Below are 25,323 nucleotides of genomic sequence, written 5' to 3' on the forward strand. Positions count from 1 at the left end.
AGAAGTAAAAGGTCCTTCTTAAAAACTCTTGCATTTGTACATTGTAAAGGAATCATTCATAGTTTGTGAACACAATAGCTGATAGTAATTGCTAGCAGAAATGAGCTAGCTGCAAGGACTGTAGGCAGCTGGCCAGCCTTAAAGATTGTGATCTTGTCATTTAAGCAAGAAGTAAAACACTTTGTGACAGAAGAGTTATTGAGTTATTTTGTGACCAATAACTTCAAAAGGCAGCAGGTGAACAAAAAACCTGTAGAGGTCCAATAATAACAGATAAGTACACACCAAACAGCTGCAGCTTATATCACCTACCAAAAACTGGAGTAATTTGAGCTTTTTTGTCATTTAAATATACTCAGTAGGAATGCATTAATGTGGCTAAGTCAGCAGCCTAAATTACAGTGAAAAGATTAGCTTGAGAGAGCTGTTTGTGGGTTAAAGGTGCATGCAGCTGCATGTTTGCATGCACCTACAACTTCATCACTAAATCTCCAAGTGCTGCAACTGCCTACATATATATCAGTTCCAGGTGAGATGTACTGCTGCAGTTTTAAGAGAGATTTTCAAGGGCCAGGCAGAGATTTTTCAGGTCCTCTTTCATTTGACTGAGTGCCCTCTCGACTTTCTGTGGTGTGTTCAGAATCTCTACGCTGCTGGTGAATGGATCATAGTGCAAAGAAAAGGGCTTCTTGATCTTCATTGAGTAGTTTCTGTGGAGGAAGGAGACAGACCTGCTAGTTCAGAAGACACTTCTCCACATATAAAACCTGCAGGACCTAATTTATCCATACGTAGGCATGGATTTATCAGGGTAGCCCTGGCTACTGTGACACCCTCATCACTGTCACTCCATAAGGTTTTCTGGTGCATTATATCCTCCCCACAGCTGAACTACTTGCAGCCCAAAAGATCTGCAGTGCCTGCCTCTCAGCATGGCTGGCTCAGATCCGTCTGTGCTCTTACAGCTCTCCGTTAACACAGTTCAGAGTTATTACAACCACAAGCTAGAGGAATGCAGAAACACAGCATGTCTGCTGCCTTCACTTCCAAGAAATAACCTGGAGTAGCTCTTTCTGCATAAAATCCTAAAAACCTATCCATACTAGGCATACTGGACTATTTTGCCATCTCTCTTGAAAGGAAAAAAAATATATAAAAAAATTGCTTGCCATTTTTGACAATGTTTCCATTAAGTACATGCTGGTAGGAACCCCCTGTACTGATGTTGCCTTATGTTTTCCATTCTGACAGATTCTTGTGCCTTCAGTTATTTTGAGCAGCTTTGGCTGAACAACCATCCTGAAAAACGTATGAAAAACTTTAAGTTTGAGAATGGTGTTTTCCTTGTCCTTTTAAGTTCTTTTCAGGTCTGCCTGAGTCAAAAGCTCTTGAAAATCTCTCTTCTGCCAGTGAGTTCTCAGCTGCATTTTAGCACAGTGCCAAGATAATAGCTAAATCTGAACCCGCAGATTTAAGATGAGGAGCCTAATTTGCTATTGTTATAACCTCAGCAGACAGTGTTTTGGGGCAGGAGGTGGGGGAGGATGGGAAGAAATCTGGCCCAAGTTCTCCTCTTCTAATAAATTTCTCATTTCAGCTCCTGCATGCTCCCCAGTAGCGCCAGCTAGAATTGCTCTTGTTATTCTAACTGTTGGAGATTGAGGCCCAGAATTTTAAACCCTTTTTAAAAACAACAACTTATTACATAACAGTCACAGAAATGCATTTAGAAACACCTCAAGCTAATTTGAAATAATATTATTTAGATTGCAGTCAGCTACTTGGTAGAAATCAGTCTGCCTGTGAACGCTGATTCTGCATTCTTGCGCAGATATAATCAGAGGAGAAAGGCAATCTTGTTTTTAAGACCCCTGCTAATCCATGTTAATTCCCAAGTCTGCTATAAAATTTCTGTGTGACCTTGGGTAAGTCAGTTCTTCGTGACCTCCCATTTGTCTGGAATAGAGCATAGGCACCCTATTTGTGGGATTGCACTCTACTCTCACTGTTCAGTTGCAGAACTTACCTCAGAAGTTGATAAGATGAAGTATTGCTGAGACAAAGTATTGGACAGGGTATAGCAATACTTAGCTATGGCTTTTTATGAAGTTTTTCTCAGATAAACACTTTCACATCTAAAAAAGCCACTGTGCAGCAGAAATGTGTGTTCAAGCTGGTGTGTGCCCCCCCCACCACCAGTGAAATTACTTACTGGAGCTTGGCCTTGGCATCTTCAAAACTTTCTGCTATGAAATAGACAGGCTGGAAGGCTTGATCCTGATACGGGTGAACTGCAGTCACTTCTGGATCAAAAGGCTTGTACTCTGGCTTGTTTGATAAAGCGTACTTTGTAACAGGAACAACAAAGGTTAGAATAGGTAAATGAACATAGCAAGAATCAGTCTCTACTGGGCTGTGAAATACTCATGGAATAGCTAAAGGCAGTATCAATTCATGTTCTTTCACAGGTGAAAGCTGTTTTTCATAAATAGCAGTTAATAAGTTTGTTTTTTTTAAAAAAAAGAAGGAAGAAGAAGAAGAAGAAGAAGAAGAAGAAGAAGAAGAAGAAGAAGAAGAAGAAGAAGAAGAAGAGGATGAAGAAGAAGAAGAAGAGGATGAAGAAGAGATTTTCTGTATTACACTGATGTATTATTAGATACCATAGACACATTCACAAACAGGAAGGGGGAAGTCTACGCTACAATATAAAATATAAATATCTACCAAAATATAAATATCTATCAGAAAAAATAATCTCAGCATCATGCTGTTTTCTCAGCCAATAGCACAGAAGAGTCTGCACACTATTTTGAAGTCCCCAGACCATGTTAGGAAGCTCACATTTCCTGCTGAAATGAAAAACAGAATGATCTTGGTATTTTCTGCACAGCTCCCATGACATTTAAGCAGCACTAAAGTGTCCCTGAAAGCCAAGCTATAATTGTACACTATACTTTGCACGTGTATGTTTGTGATTTGGGCCCATGGAGTTTCTTCTATAAGTTCTGCTTGGGTTCTTCTACATTTTACCCTCAGGCAGATGGTAGGATCATAGAAGCTAATTCTGTCCACACTGCAGTCTGTAGGCACCTTTACAATTTGTATAGACATACTGGAAAACCCTTTAAACCAGCCAGCAGCAGAGATGGTGGCAGTATGACTTCATAGGTATTAGTATTGGTTGTTTAGTACCTGTGCAGGGTCCTAGGAAGGCAGCACAACTAAGGTTCAGAAAAAGTCCCTGCACACTTTGTCTGCCTCTGCAACCCGAGTCAGATAGGCTAATGCTAGCTCAGTTACAGTGCCATTTGAACTGTGCTGTAGATGTGCCTCAAAGCTGGTCTGGCCTCCAGTTAACCATGATGGTGAGTCCCATGGTCACTTCAGTGAAATGTCCTGTATATAAACAAAAAGGAAAAAGGCAACACCTCTCAGGCAAAACCAAGGCCTTTTTTTTCCATCCTCAGCCTGTACAATGGGCCCCCATTTACCTACAGACATCTGATACATCTTATAGTATCAGCCCATTTTTACTGTCTGCCTGTTTGTCTTTCTCTCTTTTTCCCCAGTCTTCAGAAGGCTCCTTTCACTATTTCACAATGCAATCACCAACTCCCATGATACTTGTAAAGGGCTGGTAAACTGGGTGATGCTTTTCAAGACTTTGTTCAGACAGTACCCTTAAGCACATTTTTAGATGTTTTACTGAACTGAGCCTGAACTCTCCATCATTGGAGGCCTGCGTTAACCAGTAGGTCAATTTGCTGCAGAACTGGTGCAGAAATTCATATACACTTTAAAAAAAGAAGAAAAAAAAAAAAGAAAATAAGAAAATAAAATAATATATATATATATATAAAATGCTAAAAGATGATGTTTTTCCTGTTATTCATTTGCAGTGTGTAATTGAAGAATAAACCTTGGAGAGCACTCATACAGTCTAAGATGGATGGTATACACAAACATAAGGCTGCTCTTATAATCTTAGAAGCTCAGGGGACTAATGGGAAAAGATTTTAGAAACTCAAAACCTGACAGGGGTCCCGCTATGCTGTCAGTGCTGAAGCAGAGCTGAAATCCCATTGATTTTAGTGGAAGTTCTGCTTGAAACCGGATGGCCTGAAAGGCCTCTATAAGTTAAGTACTTGTTGTGCTGCAAGAAAAGCATATGTAGCACTGACTGCTGCCAGAAGTGTGGTATGAGCCATAAGATTTTACAGTATGTAGGACAGAGTCCAGCTGAGTGTTAACAGGAGAAGCATTTTGGATAATGCAGAACAGCTGACAGAATATAGTGAAATAAACAGTGCAATACCAAGAGCTATTGGGGAGGAATTCTTACAGTTCAGAAGAGGCAAGGTTGGCCAGCAGTCAGACCCATTACAACTGTTCAGTTTAGACTTGGGTATGGTTATCCTGTCCTTTCCAATACCTAGCTGCTGTCTTTAAATGATTTTTTAGACAACATGGATTTAAGCACAAGTACCTTGCAGAGGGTGTTTCATCTCTACCTCTTGTTATCTGCCTTTCCCTATGTTGTTCCCCAGGTTTGGGCAAGATAAGCTCATACATAGAAAATAACTACCCAAAGTTGACTTCAAACTGGTCAGAGGGGGTGCTGTGGAGAAAAGGAAAACGTTTTGAAGACTTTGTAGTCAGGATGTGGTTCCTTGGGTTACAGTCATACACTCACAGACAGCCAGTCCAGGCTGCAGTTCAGGGATGTTCCTAGACTCCTTACTGATGCTTAATTCTCAATAATATTAGCTTTATGTTACACCACTCACCCTTTCCAGCTGGTTAGATGTTATCTTCTTGCAGCCAACCATCTGGCCTTAATAACTCATGCCTTTATTGGCTCCTTAGTGCCCAAATCACCCTGCTATAACTGATCTGGAAGCCTCCAGTGATGAGGAAGCCCCTCCTTTGCCCAGCTTACCGCATGTGTCTCCCTGATCACACAACCTGCAGTGAGTCTGGCTGTGCCACTTTCGCTGAGCCTCTAGATGACATGAAATTGAGTTTGGGGACTCCACACATAAGCCCACGTCTGTACTGATACTGAGAAGGCTGGCAGATAATTATCAGGAAGGACAATGGCTTTCTCCCAAGCAAGAGTGAAGCTTATCCAGACCTTTCTTAAGATCTAATCTAAGACTGCAAAATGAGCTCTTTAAGGAACTAAAGGCTATCATGAGCCTCACTATCTTCCAGTCCATGTTCAAGGAACATTTTTTATTTCATCTCTAACAAAACTGCCTAACCACTGCTGTATTTCTAAAACAAACAAACAACAAAAAATAAACAAACAAACAAACAAACAAAACCCACACCCTTCTACTGAAATAGACACTGCATTACACATATTTCCTCTCTTCAGGTGCGAAAGAAACAGTTCATATATTTTTTCAAGTTTCAAGTATAGCACCTCAGCACTTCAGTGACACTGTCATGGATTCTATACTGAAGTTAGAATTAAACACTTATAAACACTACAACGACTAAATGGAACCATTTCGGGTTTTCAGTTTTGTTACAAATAAAAATCCATGAGGTGAATCAGGCAGCCCTCTAAGGAAACTTGAGCACTTAAGGCCATAGATATAAATAATTTGTGTACATGAAGTTTCAGGTGCTCAAGGTGAATTGCACAGAAACTACTAATCTGCTGTCCAAAAAGCTACACAGATAAACTTCCAGAGCTTACATAAGGATTGTACACGGCGCATAGCATTATTGCTGATCAGCTACTTGCCCATCTTAGGTGTTACATGAAAAGCAGACACACTTTTGGAAGGGGTTAGGAGGGAATCCTTCTTCGTTACCTTTTGAGTATAAATGCCATCACATCTGTATATAATTTCAGAAATAAGATGGATGAAGACCCAGGTGAACCCAGCTGTATCAAAAACTTATCTTGCAGCATTACCCTTCAATTACTGATAATAAAAGTAAAGACAAGAATCAGACATTTATCAACTCAAGGACAATTATCACTCCTATAGTCAACCTTACAGGCAGGGAATCTGAGATGCACTTCTACTTTTGTGCTATATGGCACAGTTTTGTGAACAAGCAATGCTTGACTACTACTTTAATCCAAAGTGGAACAGCTTATTGGTGTCTGGTGAAGAAAAGGGCAGAAAGAGAGGAGGGAGAGCACAAGTTTGGTACATGCAATTCCAGACACTAAAGCTGAGTGTTTCTGACATGACTTTTACTTTCCAGTGTGTCAAAAGAAAACAGAAAAGAAGGTAACTTGATTCAGATAGATTCTGTGGGAATATTACTATGAAAGCTGCGTAAATATACAAGACATGATTACAAGTGCCATTTAGGAAATGCATACGATTTAAAGCTACGATTTAAAGTATTCAGGCAGACAGACTAGAATAAATGTTGCCTTTACCTGTGCTTTGATATTGGACCTTCTTGGTTTTACCAGATAAATAACAGCAAATCTAAGTATCCTGCTTACTAGCTCTAAATACCGAGGGAGTCTCAGAAAAATAGTAGCTTCAGCCTTACCCTAGAATAGACAGATACTCAAACTAAATGCTTCACTCTGGAGACTAATTTGTAGGTGATCTGGTTGATCAGTTTGAAGATAATATACATTTCACTGTTTTAAAGATTAGTGCTCATGAGCAGTGAGGCACAAGATCAGGCTGCTGTGCAAAAAGAAGGCATTCTCATTTATCTATAGGGGTAGTGAGCATGCAGATCTCAGTTTTCCAATCCAGAAAGCTCTGCAAATCTTATACAACTGAATTTTCTAACGAAACTGTACAAATTTCAAGTGTCGGAAGAAAACTGGTGCTAAACTCACTGGTGGTAAAATGACACATGATGTCTGTGAGGGTTTCCCTTTCTATAGGTAACTCTCAGATGCACCTCTGTTGTGACTCCTACTATAAATGCATTGAGATACACTAGTGGGTGGTTTCATCCTTCCTCCACTTGACTGGGAGCAGGACTGACCTGTATAGCTTTAGGAGAGTTTTATACTGTTTTTAGTGTTACAACAATCTGTCTCTAGCCATGGAAGTCGAAGGCATGCTAATCCAAAGCCATGGTTCCATATGAATGTATCATGTAGGTAGGTGGTCGGTTGATGCATCAATATGTACCTAGACACATCTGTAGTTTGTGTGTATATATCTCCCATGAAAATTTTGATACTTAGTTTATAAACAAGCTTGAAAAGAGCACCCTCCACATCCCCACCTTTGGTCCTTACTACTACCAAAAATCATCCAGTATTTGCATAACTTGAAGCAATTGAGACCTAATGATACCGGTTCAGGGCTTTTGCACCTATAAACTGATCATGTGCTTCAGTGTTCTGAAAAACTGAGGAGAAAAAAAATGTCCCTCCTACCAACTGTCTGTATGAAGGAGGTGAAACCCATGACCTTTCTGTAAAAGTATACACTCTTTCCACAGTTTATCTCTCCAGTACAGTATTCAGCCTACATATAGATTTTCATCTATATAAAATTCAAGCTACAATTAGTTTTGAAATGTATATATGAATGTAAAATCCAGTCAGTCACTGCTTTTTTGATGTATATGTGCATCAAGGTCAATGCTGTGGATGAAGTTAGCATTTCATAATAGGCATAATATTGCCCTCTAGTGAGTAATACAGAAAAGTACAGAAAACTTTTATGTTGAAGTTAATTCTGCATCACTACTGGATAGGAGCAGTAAGAAACAAACCTAATACTTTATAGGTTGAGTGTTTCATTGAATTTCATCTCTCTAGGTTGAAGACAGGTAGTCCTACAGCATTTTGTTCCCTACTCGGTAGCTTCCTGAGAGGAAGAACAAATTTTTTTTTCAGAAGAAAAAAGCAGTATTTTAAATCATATTGCTGTATGTGAGGAAATATTTTGCTTTTACCAGAGAATTTAGAGAACCGGATTATAGAAATATTTTCATACCAAATGCATGACACATACCATAAGCTCCCCATAAGATGAAAGCAGTCCTGCCCCATAAGCTCTGATGGATCCATTTTGCTTGCAGAGACCAAACTCCACAGTAAACCAATAAAGCTGATAACAAGAACAATTTGTGAAAATCACAGTCTCAATAGGCAATTCAATTTTAAGCTTTTCATTTTACCTTCCTTCTAAAGTATTTTATCCCTAGTCCTTAATGTTTTTGTATCTTCAAATTTTACAGCTATATATTTTAAGTAAATTACTTTTTCTCTTCAACATATAACACACACAAAAATCCCAATACATATTTTTTCAAAACTTGCCATCCTTTCCATTCTCACTCTCTCCAAAAAATAAAAAGAAAAAACTGCTAATGATACTATCTGTTTTTAAATAAATTAGCTTTGAGCTGCCTTATAGTTGAAAACTGACAGTTTTCAATACATACTCCCAAAAGCACAGGTGGACACCCACAGAGGGTTCAAGACCTTAGAAAGGTCCTTGAAAAGGCAGTTCCTTTCCTCCTTTCTCTAGCATTCATCAGAACTGAGGAATGACTTATTCCTTAGCAGCAATGTATCCTTTAAGATTATACAAATTCCATCTTCATCTTGCTGCAATAGAAAATAAAGATGCATTTTTTTTATTATTTTTTTTTCTTGCAATAAAGCATGACTGGGACCATACTTCCTTTACCTGCTGGACAGTGATGGGATAAAAGCAATTGTTGGCTCTGGTAACCTGTTAGCCTTTCCTTTATTATACCATCTAAGGAAATGAACAGTGGAAGAAAAATTCTGCACAGCTTGACCCCTAAGCTGCTGGATAGTTGTTGTGCAAAACATGGAAAACAAAATACAACTCAAGAATATGGTTTTGTGCTGCAACTCTTCAGGGTTACTTTAGGGACACATAGCTCTTTGCTGCTTCATTTGCAGGGTTCAGATTAGCATTCTCAGCATCCTTCTCAAAGAGTTGCAAGCACTTCACAAAATAATGGGAAACTATATTCTGTCTATGTTGTCACTCTCTTTCTCTTTTTTTCCCCAACCTTCTTTGATATGCATCTTCTGATTTTGATGATTTTTGGGTTTAGCCTACAAATTTACAACTAAAGAAGCAGCATGCCAAGATGTTTCTTTTTGCAAAACTCAGAGCTGCTTTTACTAAAATTCCAGTGATAATTCTCCATTATTCTTGTGTTAATAATCTTGATTCTTACTATTTCCAGTGAAAAGCCTTTCAAGTATCTCATGATTTTGCAGAAAGTGACAGTGAGACATGGGACAATGCTTTAGGAGAAGGATTTTTTAATGTATTTATTGTTTTTAAGTGGTTCCTTAGATATCATTTTTTTGGCTCTTAGTGAGGTTCTTTTGGTTCTTAGTGTCTTAACAGGGTACAAGACATAGTATTTGTGGCCCACTGTGGCCCACTGTGTATGGATCCACGTGCTTAGAAAACTCATGGAACTGAAGGAACTAACGTCATTTCAACATTTGTTGTATGTATGTTATAGACCATGAAAAAAGTCATGATTCTCTTAAGAAACTCTTAGGTAGCTTAGATATTGCCATATTACCTAAAACAGATAACTCTTTATAATGAATGGAGAATGATAGGGACTTCTAGAGAGAAACAAGAATTTATGGTAGATATCTATGTCTTGATAGAGAAAGCATTAAAAGTTCTCTATCTTCACTTTCTGATGAAGAAACATTAAAAAAGAGCCTAGATTAGATGTCTGAACTTTTTTAAAAAAATTAAGATTGAGTGGTTAATCCAGAACATGTTTACTGTTCTGAATACATGAATGGTACTTAGTACATGGTATTCTCACGTATCCTGAACTGCACGTAACTCTTTAAAAAAGGTTCTTTTGTTCTACCTCTCTAAACCCCAGATGACACTGAAAATTTCATATCTAGCACCCATTGTTCTGCTAACCTTACCCTTTAAGACTCCTTTCTTCCCCTGAAAAAAAAATAATCATGACAGTGAAATAGCTGCTATTATCAGAAAAAATAAAATAAAATAAAAATAAAAAATCTGGCCTCCAGCATATTTTCAGATTAAGATGGGAGCTACAGGTTGCATGAGTCATTCTCACAGATTGTATACAGCCTAGGGATTCAGAACCAAGTGGGAGTACCTGCTGCCAAAGAGCTCACCTATTTCGTGAGATTAGCAAATAAAGGGCACCCTGAATTCTGATGGCCCCCTGCACCATCGAGTATACATATAATCACATCGAGTATACACTCAATTAGATGAATTTATAAAGTGAGTCAGAACCCTCCCATTGCTGAAACTGTAGAGGCTCAGCTTCAGGAACATATTCTTATGGCAGCAAAAAGTATAAGTATTTCCTCAAAGTGGAATCATGTGCTTCTGGGCTCCCTTGGAGGGACTCCAGCTCCTGCTCTAGCACCTCCCCAACCTGTGGATGAGGAGAAGACAATTCTGCTGCTGCTCCTATTTTTGTGTAGCTAAGCCAAGACACTAAAGAAGAGCCTTCCCTGAACAGTGAGGAATATGAAGTGAGTCCTTTGGTTTTTGCCTCTGATACTAAACTGCTGTCTGTACTTACTGTGGCTAGTTTCTCAATCTCTGTTTCAGATGATCCAAGAGAAGCCAGTCCAATATCCTAAAGCAAGTAAGCAAGCAGTCAGTGTTACACTAGTGTGATTATTCAGCCCAAGGGAGAGAAAGAGGGGAAGGGGGAGGACCACATCATTTCTAGCATGAATAGCATGAACTATTCATTGTTTTTGTCACCCAAAATGACCTTCCATGGCTTCCAGGATGCCTACCTCTCCCTGGCCCCCAGCTACATACCACTGGGAGCCACATTAGATGAGTGTTTAATCCTCAGAGTTCTCTGTGTAAAGTTAACCATCTCTTGGCTTAATGATGGACTATCTCAGGCACAGATTTGAAGGGAGGAATGAGAAGTAAGGACTGGAAGGTGGGTTTTATTTTTTCCATACCTTTTAGTCTCTCATTCTCTCTCTGACAGCCCTTATCGGTATGTCAGATACATGCAGGGAGGATGCTGTGTACTCACAACTATGTTCTCTGTTAATTACTGTTCTCACAATAATTTACTGTAGGTGTCTCCTCTTAACTATCCTGGGAGCTGTATTGTGCAGCAGACAAACAAAGCTATTCCCTATTCCTCATTCATCTTTTCATGTTGAATGGAATAAAAATGAATGTTTATGGGGTGAATTTCAGCTGTGAAAATACTTTTTGGAAATGTGAAATGCAAATTGTGAAAATTAATTTAATGTTATTCCATGTTGTATAGTCTGTGTTACAGGCAGAGAAAGAGTAAAGCTGAAAGTTTTGAGATTGCTATAATGTCTTTTCTAAGGTGTCTTCAGTTCTGGTGTTGAACTGAACTGAGGAGAGTTCTTCCAAAGACAATTACAGACCTTGAGGATACTTTAAGAACTACTGATAATAGCCAATATATATGACCAGAATGGAAACTGGCATGTATCCAAGTTGATACAATTGGAAACCACATATTGTGAGGTGAAGTGGCTTTATTTTCAGATATTCTATCAGGGATCAACATCATATAACCCCTCTGCACTTATTGTCAGTTTCCACACTGGCCACTGATTGATAACCCTAGAATATGAGTTATCTTTATCCCTCTGCTATGGTTTTGAGGCACACTTATAGTTCTGCAGTCTTTAGTTACACAAGGTCATTGAGTTCACTTGGGTCTGACACCGACAGCTCATACCAAATGGTCTCTTTTGTACAAAGAAGCTCTGTTTTCTTTTTGGAGCCTCCTCACCAGTGTGAGCAATGCTGTGAGAATCTGGTGAGTTGTAAAAGGAAAAACATCTCAAATGAATGACATGGTGATGGACACAATTAAAGTATCATGTGAGATAAAAAATGTACATCCAGAGGCAGAGCCAGCTTAGGGGCGTGATGGCTGTTGGTGGTTGGGTTGGTTGGTGTGGCATCAGACAGGAAGCCTGGGGAATAAGATAGTCTATACAGCTCAAACAAGCAGCACTGCAGAGGCTCCACTGGCATCCTGCTGCAGGCTGACTTGGCTCTCCCACAGAGATGTCCCACAAACACTGCTTGCCCTTTCTTTTACAAAATGTCCACAGGGAGCAGTGCTCCACTGTGCACCACTCCCTTGGAGTATTTATCTCCTCAGGCACTGCTAGCCCACTACTGCTGGAGGTTGTGACTCAGACACACCCAAGTCTTAAAATAACATTTCAAGCACGGTGAGCTGCGTGCCTTTGAGGCATGTCTGGCGGGCTACCCAGAGCAATTGGTTAACAGCTAGCAGAACAAGCTTCTTACCTGGGAGAATTGGGCAAACTCCTTATTGGCTAGCATGGGAACATGACCCAGCAACTCATGGCAGCAGTCTCTGGAAAACAAGTGACCTTCACATTTAATTAAAGTGGTTTGTATGTTTGTTTGTTTGTTTGTTATCCCTGCTCTACGTGAACATCCTATGAAAGACTTTAGCCAACAGACCTCCCAAGGGAGCTAGTGTGAAGGTTGCAACTGTTTTAGTTACTCTGCAGTAGGTGCCTCCGTACCTGGCCAAGCTTTGCAGAGAGTTTGACAAAGCATTCCCTTCTGCCATGGGGATCCAGCTGCCCCCCACTACACTGGCTATTGTCTCACTTGGGATGGCATGGGCAATAGTCTCCTATGTCACAACATCTTTGAAAAGACCCTGTTTTGTCCCAGCATACAACAAAAACGTCTGTGTGAACTTGTAATTTCTCATGAAATGTAATTGCTGCTGTCTGGCCAGCACTTACTGGGAGAGTTTCACAGCGGGGAATCAAACCCCAGCAGATGGTAAATGAAGGCAGGATGAAAAGATTAAACCAGATATTCTCCAGTCTTTTCCTTCTCCAGACAACTTTGTAAGAGAAACAGAGACCCACACCCTCGCATGCATGACTTCCCCCTCTAAAACTCCAGCTACCAGTTTCTCAGATTGTTTCATTCTGTGGAATACTGGATAGAGATCCAGAGTTTCTCCCGAGAGAATAATTTCCAACACATTCAAAGGACAGGATTGTGCCATGGTATCAAACTTACGGTTCTGGGGAATGCATAGGAGATGAGAAATGTCTTATATACTGTGTGCACTGGAAGACACGGAATGCCAGGCTGGCAAGGAAGTCACGAGCAGACAGCAGCCCTGCTACTGGTCTCAGCTGGAAACCTGTTCTTTCTGCAAAGGAAAGTGAGATAGAATTTAGGACTTCCTATGGTTACTTGCTTTACACACCCACTGCAGGTAAACAGTTTTAGTGGGCCTTCAGGTCCTGTTGCAGTAGCTCCTTCCACTAAAGGATAGTAGGAACATCCTGGCTTACCATTATCTACATGTACCTTTTGTCTTTATGGGTCCAGTTAGGGTAACATCAAAACAACCAACTGCTCATCCTTCTCTGGAGATATTTAAGGCCCATCGGGACGCCTACCTGGGCAGCCTGCTCTAAGGAACCTGCTTTGGCAGGGGGGTTGGACCCGATGATCTTGGAAGGGACCTCGAGGTCCCTTCCAACCCCTTCAATTCTGTGATTCTGTGATTCTGTGTTTAGTCACACAGCAGTGATGTGAGGTACAGAAGTCCTACTAACCTCAGTTTACATTTCTAGCATGTTAGCACACATTTGTCATGTCAATGATGTGTCTGAGGTCACACACGATCCCTGTGGTCAAGCAGGGAATAGAACCTGCATTTTCAGTCCTTGGTTAGTTTACTAATCCTAGGGTTCTCTCTCATTTCCTCCACAGCACGTGGAAAAGATGATAAACAGGAGTTTGGTAAGAGACACTCCCCAACCCTACCCTTGTCTGAGAGCACCTGGCTCTTCTGTGATGCTTGTTCACTATTTAAGCTGGACCTGTGGAATTTCTTATTCCCCAGTATGAAATCTCTGGTACCTCACACACTTGAAGATAAGGGTAGATAAACAATGAGTCTGACCCAGTCTAGGCAATTCCTCTATTCATCAATGCACCTAGTTCAAAATGCCCCAGCAGTAGAATTGGAGCATACTATTCAACTTCTCAATTTGTCAGTGCATGCTGATACAAACTGCATAAACTATCTCAACCCTGGCAAGCCTCCCTGTCAATTTTAGCTTTCGGTCTGAACTTCATTAGAACAGGAACACTCAGGAGGAAGAGCAAAAATGTCCTTGTTAGAGATGATGCTGGAATTTGGCCTTTAGCCATTTAATGTCAGATTTTTTATTAGCTATTCTCAGCTACTTTTCCCCTCTGATTTTTTCACCATTATATTTGCCTAGAACAGACTACATACCCTCCCAGTGATGTGATAATACACATTTTGCTCCACAGTTGTCCTCCATAGAAGAGGTCAGAAAAACACAACACTTTTGCACTTGGATTTTACCTGGTGTTACCAATATTATCCCTGAGCATCCTACATTACTGTGAAAGGTCTTTGAGAGATGACTGGCAAAATAAACTGTCCTATGGTCAACTGAATGCGTAATCTTCTTTTCCATGGGAAACATGTTGGTGGTCTGCAAAGCTAAGAAAATTGAAAATCACTGCTTTTAAAGAGAGCCAATGGTAATCTTTTTGAAGTCCTATATTCAAAATCTGTGTTGCATTCTCAGCTCCCATAAATGACATTTCATCCGCTTTAAAGCATAAAACTGCATTTTAAAAAATTCAGAAATGGCTTTTTTCTCCCTTTGCTATCCATATCCTATTGTGTCATGAAGCCTGGAACCTAATTTATTTTATGTAAACAAACAAAAAAATCCCACCCAGAAACCAAGCCATTTATAAGATTTGTTTTGTTTTGGTTTTTAATGTTTCTTCCAGCATTTCTTGTCTTGCTCTGTCTGGCTATTAGCACTTTTCTCAGAAAGAAACAGAGAGAGAGAGAGAGAAAGATAAAGAAAATGAAAGAGAAGGAGAGAGAGAAAGAGGAGGAAGGGAAGGGAAGGGAAGGGAAGGGAAGGGAAGGGAAGGGAAGGGAAGGGAAGGGAAGGGAAGGGAAGGGAAGGGAAGGGAAGGGAAGGGAAGGGAAGGGAAGGGAAGGGAAGGGAAGGGAAGGGAAGGGAAGGGAAGGGAAGGGAAGGGAAGGGAAGGGAAGGGAAGGGAAGGGAAGGGAAGGGAAGGGAAGGGAAGGGAAGGGAAGGGAAGGGAAGGGAAGGGAAGGGAAGGGAAGGGAAGGGAAGGGAAGGGAAGGGAAGGGAAGGGAAGGGAAGGGAAGGGAAGGGAAGGGAAGGGAAGGGAAGGGAGATAAAAAGGCCTTATTCGAAGACATAGAAATGACAAAACAGCTCAAACTGTCCAGGACAAAAAAAAAAAATGAGTGGAGAGTAAGGAATTTTTCTACCTGACAGTGTGAGGGACTAGGTGGCTAGTGTTTACCATGCTTATCTTCTATTGCTTGACCATATTAAAAAGGTAATGGGTACAAAACTGACAAAAAAGATGAACAGCAAATAAATCTATGGAGATTATGTCTTTTTCTATATGCTGACCAAAAGCATCAGAGTTAACCAGGGAACTGGAAGTGTTTGCAAAGTTGCTTCCTGTTCTCCTCCCTCCTCCTCCCTCCCAAGTTAGGAAAGCAAGGTGCTATGGGGAATAGAAGACCATCAAATAGGTCTCTATGTGGACTGTCCAGGAGCTAGAATAAAAAGGGCATTCCCTTTCTGCTGACAACATACTGAGCCAATCAGAAAGAACATGAAAAGCTCAGAGTCTGATAATCTTTGGACTACATTCTGAGTCTGAGTGAAATGATAACTGCACCATCTGAAAAATATATCAGACCATTACCAAGCCTTGGAGTAACTCAGTTTTGGAAGGACTATGAGAAAGTCTAGGGAAATTTATACTGTTTTAGCATCCATGTTGAAGGAGCAGAAAAGAAATGAAAATTACAGCTTATGTTCCCTGAGATGCCTTTTAAAATACAGGCCAATGAATCAGACAGTCTGCTGATGGAACGGGCTTGGCAAGTTGCCTTCAGAAGCCATAGAAAAAAAAAAGTTTTCTGCTGAAGGTATTATCTGCAAAATCTGAACTTTTATTTCATTAGTGTACAATAAAACCAGAAATCAGCAGAGAACTGGGGGTGTGGCTGCTTGGACCTGCTGCCCAAAGGTCTCTGAAATCAGAAAGAGTTGAAGAGAAGGTCTCAAACAGTTGACCTCATGCGATCTGTAAGGCTTAATTCTTGGCCTAGAAAAACTTGTGCATACAGGCCTGCGTGTTGTAGTGTGAGCTTGCCTGAGTTCACTGGCTGTAATTTCTTCCAGCTGTGGAGGACAATGAATGTCTAAATCCAAACTTCATTCCTAGAAAGAAAGAAGTGCTTAGGTTCCTCTAGTTAACCCTTTAAGAAAAATTCTTGCCCTGTTAAACTGTCACATGCTTAACCTTTTAAATTCCCTTTAGGTAATTATGGAATACTTATGAAGTAGGGTTCATTTCTGTTTAAACCAACCTCACTACCAGACTAGTTAACACTTGACATATCTTGTAGTTCAACTTACATTAAAGTGAGAGGGGATCACTTGGCAGAGTTCACAGACATTGCTGTGTAAAAAAAAAAGGAAGTTCATTTGGCTGTCTGGGCTGTCTATAGCATGATAGTTTCCCTGCATGATAGATATTCCTCTCTCTCTCTGCATTTCCATTTATTATATAGTTTATTATACAAGGGCTTATCATCTCATATACTAAAGAATAGTCCAGTCCTTAGAGGCAGTGTTCAGTAAAGATGCATGCTGGGATTTACATCCTAACTGGGAGTGGGACAGTTCAGGGCTCATCCAGAGCTAACCAGTGGAAGAACAAATTGCACAATGGAACTCCACTCATGGAGATGGGGTGAAATTCATCCACTGTATGCTATGGTAGTAGGTGAAATTCATCCACTAACTGCCAAGGAACTTTGGGAGACCTCACAGCCTAAAGGTTGCTTGAAGTTTAGTTGGGTGAACACTGCACACCCATAGCACAGGAAGAAGCCTGAGTACAGTGTTGATTCATGAGCTGTAGGATTAAATATTCTGGCCTTGCTGAAGATCATGGTAAAAGCCACACAGATTAATAATAAATGATCTTATTAGAGGGAATCATTGAAGATAAGGAGGATATCAATTCCAAGCACCATAAAATGGGTCTAAAATAGCTTACCAACTCTTAAATATGTCTATCTTTAACATAGTTCTTTTGAACCAACTTTGTTCTGTCTATGCTTCATAAAGCCTCCATGCTGAGCTACGTATCATCTTGGTTTTATCTAAAGTTTAAGGAGGGTAGGACTGGCACTTCAGGGAGTCATTCTATCCATTTCCTTGGACACACATGCCAGGGTGGAATAAAGTGCCTCTGACATGCCTGATTCCCATTCTCGGTCAGAGAAGTAATTTGGACAATTAGCTTACAGTAGCCGTGCCATGTTTGAAATAGTCGAGTTGAAACTCTGTGAAAATTTTCCCAGCCATTGCTAGTGGAATTTTCAGAATGACTATTTTTAGTGCTCTTTTTTTTTTTTTTTTTTTTAACTCAGGAAAATTTGTATAGCATAGAGAAAATTTAGAACTAGAGCCTACAAAAGAAGTAAGTAGACCCAGACTCAAGATAATCAAATACTGTCAACCAACATGAGCAATAGGAATAATACTATGAGAGGATATTCTTACATTGTCCTAAACTTTCCCACTTTGAAATCATCTGATTCAGTCCAAGAGTATGAATATTTGTGGTAAACAGACCAGTATCATGTGATTTCTGAAGCTCCCTGCTGTCAGCTACTGTGTAAATGAGATAAGATGAGATAAGCTACTTAATGAGAAAAATATTTATAAGCCCAATTACTACAGGAGGGATGGCTAAATGGATAGGAAAATATGTGAAAAAAATACAGGAAAAAATACATAATACACATAGAAATTCCTACAACTGGTTGGTGCTGGCATCTTCGTGAGAGTCATATTTCATATTGCATCCCTCCATTCCCTCACACTAAAATATTTGTCATCAAACAGTTTAATTTTCCGTAAAATTGGCAGTGTTTTGGAAACCTATAGAGCAACAGAAATCTCAATCAAGCTAACTAGCATCACCTACTGATATGTGGAGCAGGTCATTTGATTTCCTGAGTACTCTATTTAAACTGAATTTATTTAAAGTTAAGACATAGTTTTTATTTATTTATTTTGGCGTAGTGAGCAGTTATTCTCCACTCTCTGGAATATTTCATTTTCACTCAAGAAGAGCAAGGAGGTTTCAAAGACAGGCTTTCTTTAGTTGTTTCTTTAGTGTTCAGCCTGTGGCTTCATAATAATAATGCAGGCTCTCTTTCTCTCCAGCCCTATATTAGCCTGCCCACAACTAACAATGGGTAGGTCAGCCCTGCAATCATATAGATTCTTCTACCTGAGGCCAAATCTTCATGCAGTTATAGCCTAGCACCATGACTTTTCTGCTCTCCTGCACACTAGGTGCCAAACAGTTTAGACTGGTATGTGGGGTCATAGGGACAGAAAGAAGCAGTGGTGTTGCAAGGAAGCTGCTTTTTATTGACTAGCAGGACCTCCTGGAAATTGTGTTCCTCTAGCACATGTTGCCATCCTGTCTCAAGCAGCAGGAAAAAAAAAAAAAAAACCAAACACGTGGACCTGAGAGGTATTTACCTGTAGTTATGTTTGGGTCTTACTTACAGCTTAGTTGTAGAAGTGATACAGCAAAACCCACAGAAAAACTGTATGCTGAAGTCATGCTAAGAAGTGAGCTACTATGGTATTGGAATTAGCTGTTTAGTGCTACACCAACTGTAGTCACTGACAGAACAAACAAACTCAGTCACGCCTCGGTCCCTAAATATGCCTTGTATCAATGTCTTACTAACAGTCACCTTGCATGAGGGAAGTCCAACAGCTAACCAGCTCTGGTTACCATCTTGTGTCCTCTAACACAGCTTGTGTGTACATGTGGTGTACATAAATATTCAGGAAACTGTAGAATAAGCCATAATTCAAAATGACTGGCCTTTTAAAAATCTGGAGACATCCTGAAGTTGAGGTATGTTGTCCTCTTGGTAGCCACAGTATTGCTCCAACTGCTGGAAAGCATCTAGGTATTGTGTGCAAGCATGAGTAGGGTAGAGGCTGCTCAGCTTCTTGTAGACTTCTCTCCTGAAAAGCAAGAGCCATATAGCATGACCCACCACAGTAAAGTATTTTTCTGCTCTACCTACAGATCCAGAGAGACATGGACCCCCAGCATGAGTCTAAAAATGTGAGCCTGGGACACCTGGTGCTTGGAAGATGAAGTACGGACAGATGTAACTATGCTTGGGGCATTTTGTTTCACTTTTCCTTCATAAGGAGGGTTCTGTTCCACAAATTTGCTTTATCCCTTAATATACCCTAATTCTAATTAGGTTTCTAATACTGGTTTGGAAACATTGACTAGAAATAAAGGTATCAGAGGCACCACAGGAGCCACAGAGAGAAAAGTGAAGCTGTGGCCTTCTGCATTATACTATTTACATGTGGAATAAGTCAGGTATTTGCTCTCTAAATGAAAGTTCAGCTTGAAATGCTAGTCCCTCTACTTCCATGTCCAGCCTGACTGCTAGCCCTAAAAAATCACATTTTCTGATACTGAAGAGTACATTTGTACAGGCAAAGAGGTTCACACTGTTGCAGTTCAAAATGTCTGCCATGAGCTACGTATTTGAAACACATGACAACTTCTTGAAGCATTTAGCCCATCATAAGAAAGGAGACAGGCTGAAAAAAATTGATGTAACCATATTTTGTCACAGGTTTCAAGCCTCTTTCAGACTTGATGGTGCTTGGTCCTAGAGCTGTGTTTTGGAATACATTTAGCTGTTACAAAATAAACAAGTAGTAATAGGATGGCCAGAAACTTATAGAAATGGCTATTTTTGTTCAGACATAGCCCTAGGGTGTTAAAAATTTTATAAACATTGTTTTATGAAAATTGAGATCATTTTTGGAAGTGCTGTCTATGGAAAATGACCTTTTGTTGTTTTTGTTTTTATTTTTATTTTATTATTTTTATTTGTGTGTGTGTGTGATGCTATTGTTGCTATGGAGGTGATAGCCAGTCTCTAATGGCTCTCTCCATTTGTACAAATGACTTACACAGTGTGGGAGTAATGAACCAGAATGAAAGGAAACAACATAAAACAAAACAAAGCAAAAGTTAGGAGGAATAAAAATAAAAGAACAGACGGAACCAGTGGCTGCTGTCACTATTGCAAAAGCCGCAGGAGACTGGGCCATTTCCATGGAAGAATTAGGAAAAAAATAGGATGACTAGAGTTCAAATGTTGCCCTGCCTTATTCCCCATAGAATACTACTGACTTCAGTGGGATTGCATAGGATCTGAACCAGTACACAGTTCAGCCCCAGACTGGAGTCTAAAGAGGGCAGGCTTGTTTACACTTCTGCACATATGGTCTCTTTTATCAAAGTATCACTCTACTGTTTGTCCAAACATTGTCTACCACAGAAACATAGACAGTCTCAGAGAGTAGTGATGAATTATCCAAAGTCAAGCATCTGTCCTTTCTAAGTAGCTCTAAGGCAATCATCTAAGTTTACTCCAAAGTCAGTAGAGAGTAGCAGATATTTCCAAAGGACAGTTTAGCTTGCGCTAATATAGTGTTGATGTCTTACCATGTGGAAGTGCTAGTCTGGCTGTAAAGGATCTTAGCTCATTGGCCACCTTTCAGAAAACTGAAGTAGAATGAAAATATGACTACAGTAGGTCTCTCCTATTTATAAAAACAACAGCAACAACAAACAAACAATAGTAGAGCCCAGGAATACATCTTCAATGGGTGTTTGGGGCAAACCACTACCAACAACAACAAAAGGAAAAACAAACAAACAACTAACAACAACAACAATCTTCACATGCTTAAGTGGTAGTGACTCTGACCCTCTATGGGGATTTGGTTCTCTATCATCACATTGTTTTCAACATCCATTGTCTCCACAATCAGAAGACCATTAAGCTGCTATTTGAGGGTCATCCAGTCCAGAGAGGGAAAGAGAAAGTTTTGAAAGTGTGGGCTATGCAACACTGCAGAAATAAGCTTTCTATTGAAGGATGGAGCCAGTCACATGAAAGACTTCAAAGTCAATGCTTGTAGTTTGCATAAATACCCTTATTCTTTTAGATAAAAAGTGGTACTTCTCTGCTTTTTTTATGAACATGTGACAGGTGCATCCCCATAATTTTGGTTAAGATTCTCACTTTTTCTTGTGATAGCTTTTACCCACAAGACATCTTCTGTGACTACTTAGTTTCACAACCTTCCAAGAGTGCTGCTTAAAAACACAAACTCAGCTCATCTCTACCCTCTGTTTTCTGAAAGTCATATTTCTGCACTTGATTAGTTTTCATTTTTATAACCATGTTGCTACAAACTGAAGGCATCCAACAACTCTTCAGAGTGAACACCAAGGGAATTTTGGTCTGTGCTACAAATTTCCCTTTCAATTGCACTGAGCTCAATTAAGTTGTGCTGTAATGCAGCTGACCTCAGGGCACAGCCCCAGGGAGCTGTGATAACCATTGAGAGGTCTAATTTTGGAAACAGCTTCACATAACAAGACAACCTGGGTTGCTGGGACTGGTTGTTTGGGGAAATAGGCAGATACTGCTTTAAAGGTCTGTTCTGTTACCACAGTGGGACTAATTCTAGGTGGAGAAGGGCAGGAATGACGGAGGTTGGCAACAAAAGGGAAAAACAGGAAAGAACACAAAATTAAATTTTCTTAAATATGACTTTTCCACACACCATCCCATGCCAAGATTGCTGGCTGGTGGTAGCAATCATGAGCATGACACTGACTATCAATCTTTGACAATTGAAAGATGCTATAAAAACTTATTTGAGCTTAATAAAAATGTGATTGCCTGGGTGAGTTGGATGCAAGGTTTCTATGATTGTGGACAACACCCCTCAAGCTTTCTATGGCACAATAAATTTTATTTAAAGTAAAATAATCATTGAAAAAGATGGGATGACCCTGTGGTTGAGGTCCTGGCATGAGAGATTTAGAATATGGATTTAATTTCCAGCGTTGACATTAACTTCCTGTATAATTTGGGGCAAATCAGTTAAGCTCTCACTTTTTCAACTCCACAGTTAAAAATATTGTTATCACTGTCCCCTTCTCCCACCTTTAGGCTAACTTTCCATTTATGTTGTAAACTTATCTGAACAAAGACTCTATTATGTGCACATATGGTACCTTGCACAATCCTGGGGCCCTCCTCTTAATTTGGGGCATTTGGATATATTTCTGTTTGTATTATCATAAAAATGTATAATTATTGCCCCTTACTGAGAGTTATTAAAGAGTGGGAGAAAGTGGAAACTGAGGTATATGAGATAAGAACTCCCCTTTCTTTCAGATCTACCACTAATTTCATGTAAAGTCTGCAAACATACTGTGAATTGAATGAATGTTTGGCATTTTTTTAAGTGGCAAATCTTCAGGAGAAGCAAAGACCTAATAAAGACATGCTGCACCCACGTAAAAGTTGCCCATCATTTCATATGACCTCAAAGACAATGAAAATAATGTATTCTGGAAGGACACTCCAAAGTTTCCTTCACCGTCAGTTCAAGAGAATGACACTTATTCATGTTAACAGCAAAGAATATTTGCAGAAGAACAGTGAAGGCTGGTCTGTCCTATTAATATTGGATTAGCCACATCCTGTGAGTGAGCTGCTATTCCATGAGTGGGCACTTTATCTTGGTAACAGATCTGGAGAGGCAATAGTTCTGTCACCACCAGAGGCATGATTAATTAGAAGTCAATTAAAAGAAATCCAGGGAGGAATCAAGGTTGCTCTTGAAGGTTAAGATATTCTACTAGAAGCTCCAGGTGTTTTGTAACTTTTGATATCTTGATGTGATTGGCAGGCAGGGAGATGGTCAGGAAAACATGTTTTGCTCTATAAAGCAAATAGTTAGGGCCAGCCTAGAGAAAGAGTTTCTGCAAAACAAACGAGCAAAAGGAGTAAAATCATGGAGTAAAATTTGAGGTTTCTAAATGTGTCTTCAAAATAATTGTCTCATATTGCCTGTCCTTCCTGACACTGCAATGGAATGGCCCAGGATTCAGAGTTTAAGTAACAAACTCACCAAGTTGCAGTCTCCTGTGCTGTGTACTCAATGCGAGGCAAAGGGTCCCCTCTGTAATGAAGAGGAAATAATGCATGTTTCTAAAGGAGTTTTCAAATTCAGTCACACAAAGATCACTTCTTGTCTTGGTAGACTCTAATGTGTGTATTTTCTCCCCTGTTCAGTGTGGGGAGGAAACAGAAGAACATGGTAAGAAAGGGAGCCATATTCTGCTTCATAGAAGAAAAAAAAAACAGGCCTTCAGGCTTAACCTTATCACCGTTGAAGGCAATCAATCAACCTCCTTACATTGCATGTCTGGATGATCCATCCATGAGGATGTGATCAGCACAGTATTATCATCAAACTCATCAGCAGAGATCTGTCCAGGCATACACTGCATGCTTATCATTTAGTCCGCTGATGAAAGGTCTTATCTCCAGTTCTTCACTATTACTTCTCCAATAGTTCAGTCAGTTCAGTCTGTGCTCTTGTGCTGTTTTCTGCTAGACTAGCTGTGATATATAGTGGCAATGAGAAAACTATAGTCAAATAGAATTCTCTTCAGATCTCCTGACTTGGAAGATTTTACCATTTCTTGGACACCATGAGGCTGATAATCTAACAATTTATTTAACTCTAATATGTTCTAACAATTTATTTAACTCTGCCAGACAGCAGTGTGATTCTGAAGTTTCACCCAGAAAGATGAGAACACTTTCAATCATGCACATGGGAGATTAGAGGTTTTTAGGCTTTTTCCTCTTTCAATTAGAAAAGACAATTGCCCTGTAGCCCTGATAGCATTTCTTCAGTTAGGGAGATTTTGGTTGGGGATGGTAATCTACATGGACTTGGCCATTTTGTCAAACAAATATAGTAGTAAATTTATTTTCTTTGTCAAAAATATGTACTAAAAATTTGCCAAGGAATGTCCTAAAAATTGTTCCTCATAATTCCTTGAAAAAGATTAGCCTCATCTTAGGAGCTTGTCCTAGAAGGAACTGCAAGATTGAAATGAAAGACCTATATGGAGAAATTACCCCTTCTAACACACTGAATGAGATGTGAATACAACCCTATGACTTTTAAGATGTGTTTATTGTGTTGTGAGAAAAGTCTGCATTGTATGGAGGTAATGTTTCTATGTCTAAATTCTCTTTTCTAATAGATATCCCGACTGATACATCACTAAAAGATTTAGGTTTCCCTTGCACATGAGAATGTCTGAAAGCACACAGTGATAGTTTAAGTGCCTCTTCAGCAGTCTTGTACTTACGCTCTGTAATTATAGGCAAGGTCAGCAAAGAATGCCCTCCGTTTCCTGTACTCCAGGTCAGTGTATCCCTGAGTTAAAACATAATTCAAAAAAAGTTTCACATTAAGAGAGATTTCTGGGCATAAATAAATATGCTGGCAGAAGCATTCAAAATAACTAGGCCTCAGTTAGGTTGTTTTCTCTGAGGCAATGAATCTTGATCCTTATGAACAAGGCAAGCCAAAGTCTGCACTCAGTTACATCCATGACATTTTGCTGAAAATTTTGGGCCTGTGACCAGAAAGGAAAGTAACATGGCTTGGTAGGAAGGTTTTGGAGTTGTTCATAAACACTGCATCACTTATCACTAAACTTAAAGTCAAATTTTAATGAAAATCACATTAAAAAAAAAAAAAAAAAAAAGTAATTGAATTGGAGGTGTCTCTTCTGCTGGGAGGGAATTGAGTCTCCAAGGCATTGCTCTCCTGTGCTAAGCACGATGGTTTCAGTACTGGAGTGTGATGTGCATAATGGTACCAAGCCCAGTATAACCTCACCAGAGAAAGTACACTGCACCTGCACGGTGCTCTGCACTTTGGAAAAAGAAGGGGTATTCATTGGCTAGAAATCAGTGGAGTCACCAGTGAATCTACGGAAAGTATATGTATTCATCTGAATCTCCTTTTGCCCATTTATTGCCATGTTATAATAAAGGCAGATTCAGTGGTGTCTGTTCAAAAGGGCAGTTTACTTATTAAAAGCAATAATTCCCTCCCCTCCCTCCCTGTCCCACCTCCCCTGCAATGTTTACTAGAAATGGAGTTTCAAGCAGGGGTCTCCAGCTATTAAATATGAATAGACATGTGGAATCAAATTCCTTTGAATTTTACATCATTCATAATAGGAATAAAATCTGAAATCTGGC

General features: G+C 39.8%; 1 protein-coding gene and 1 long non-coding RNA gene across 2 annotated transcripts; both read right to left on the minus strand.

Moving 5' to 3' along the window:
• Positions 1–362: 362 nt before the first annotated feature.
• Positions 363–14,335, minus strand: LOC309874013 (tyrosine 3-monooxygenase-like; the record flags this gene model as incomplete). The annotated part of the gene is made up of 7 exons (XM_082751894.1): positions 363–710; positions 2,213–2,346; positions 7,965–8,060; positions 10,540–10,596; positions 12,291–12,360; positions 13,050–13,185; positions 14,287–14,335. The coding sequence occupies 7 exons, from the start codon at positions 14,333–14,335 to the stop codon at positions 551–553; spliced, it is 702 nt and encodes a 233-aa protein (XP_082608020.1). The 3' UTR covers positions 363–550.
• A 4,686-nt stretch (positions 14,336–19,021) lies between these two features.
• LOC309891866 lies at positions 19,022–24,486 on the minus strand. The gene is made up of 3 exons (XR_014319559.1): positions 24,420–24,486; positions 23,162–23,212; positions 19,022–19,156 (listed from the first exon to the last, which is right to left on the minus strand). It is a non-coding gene; the product is annotated as an uncharacterized lncRNA (long non-coding RNA).
• Between the last annotated feature and the right edge of the window lie 837 nt (positions 24,487–25,323).

This window comes from Aythya marila (assembly GCF_965140915.1).
Source record: "Aythya marila genome assembly, chromosome: 1".
In the NCBI taxonomy this organism is placed as follows: domain Eukaryota; kingdom Metazoa; phylum Chordata; class Aves; order Anseriformes; family Anatidae; genus Aythya; species Aythya marila.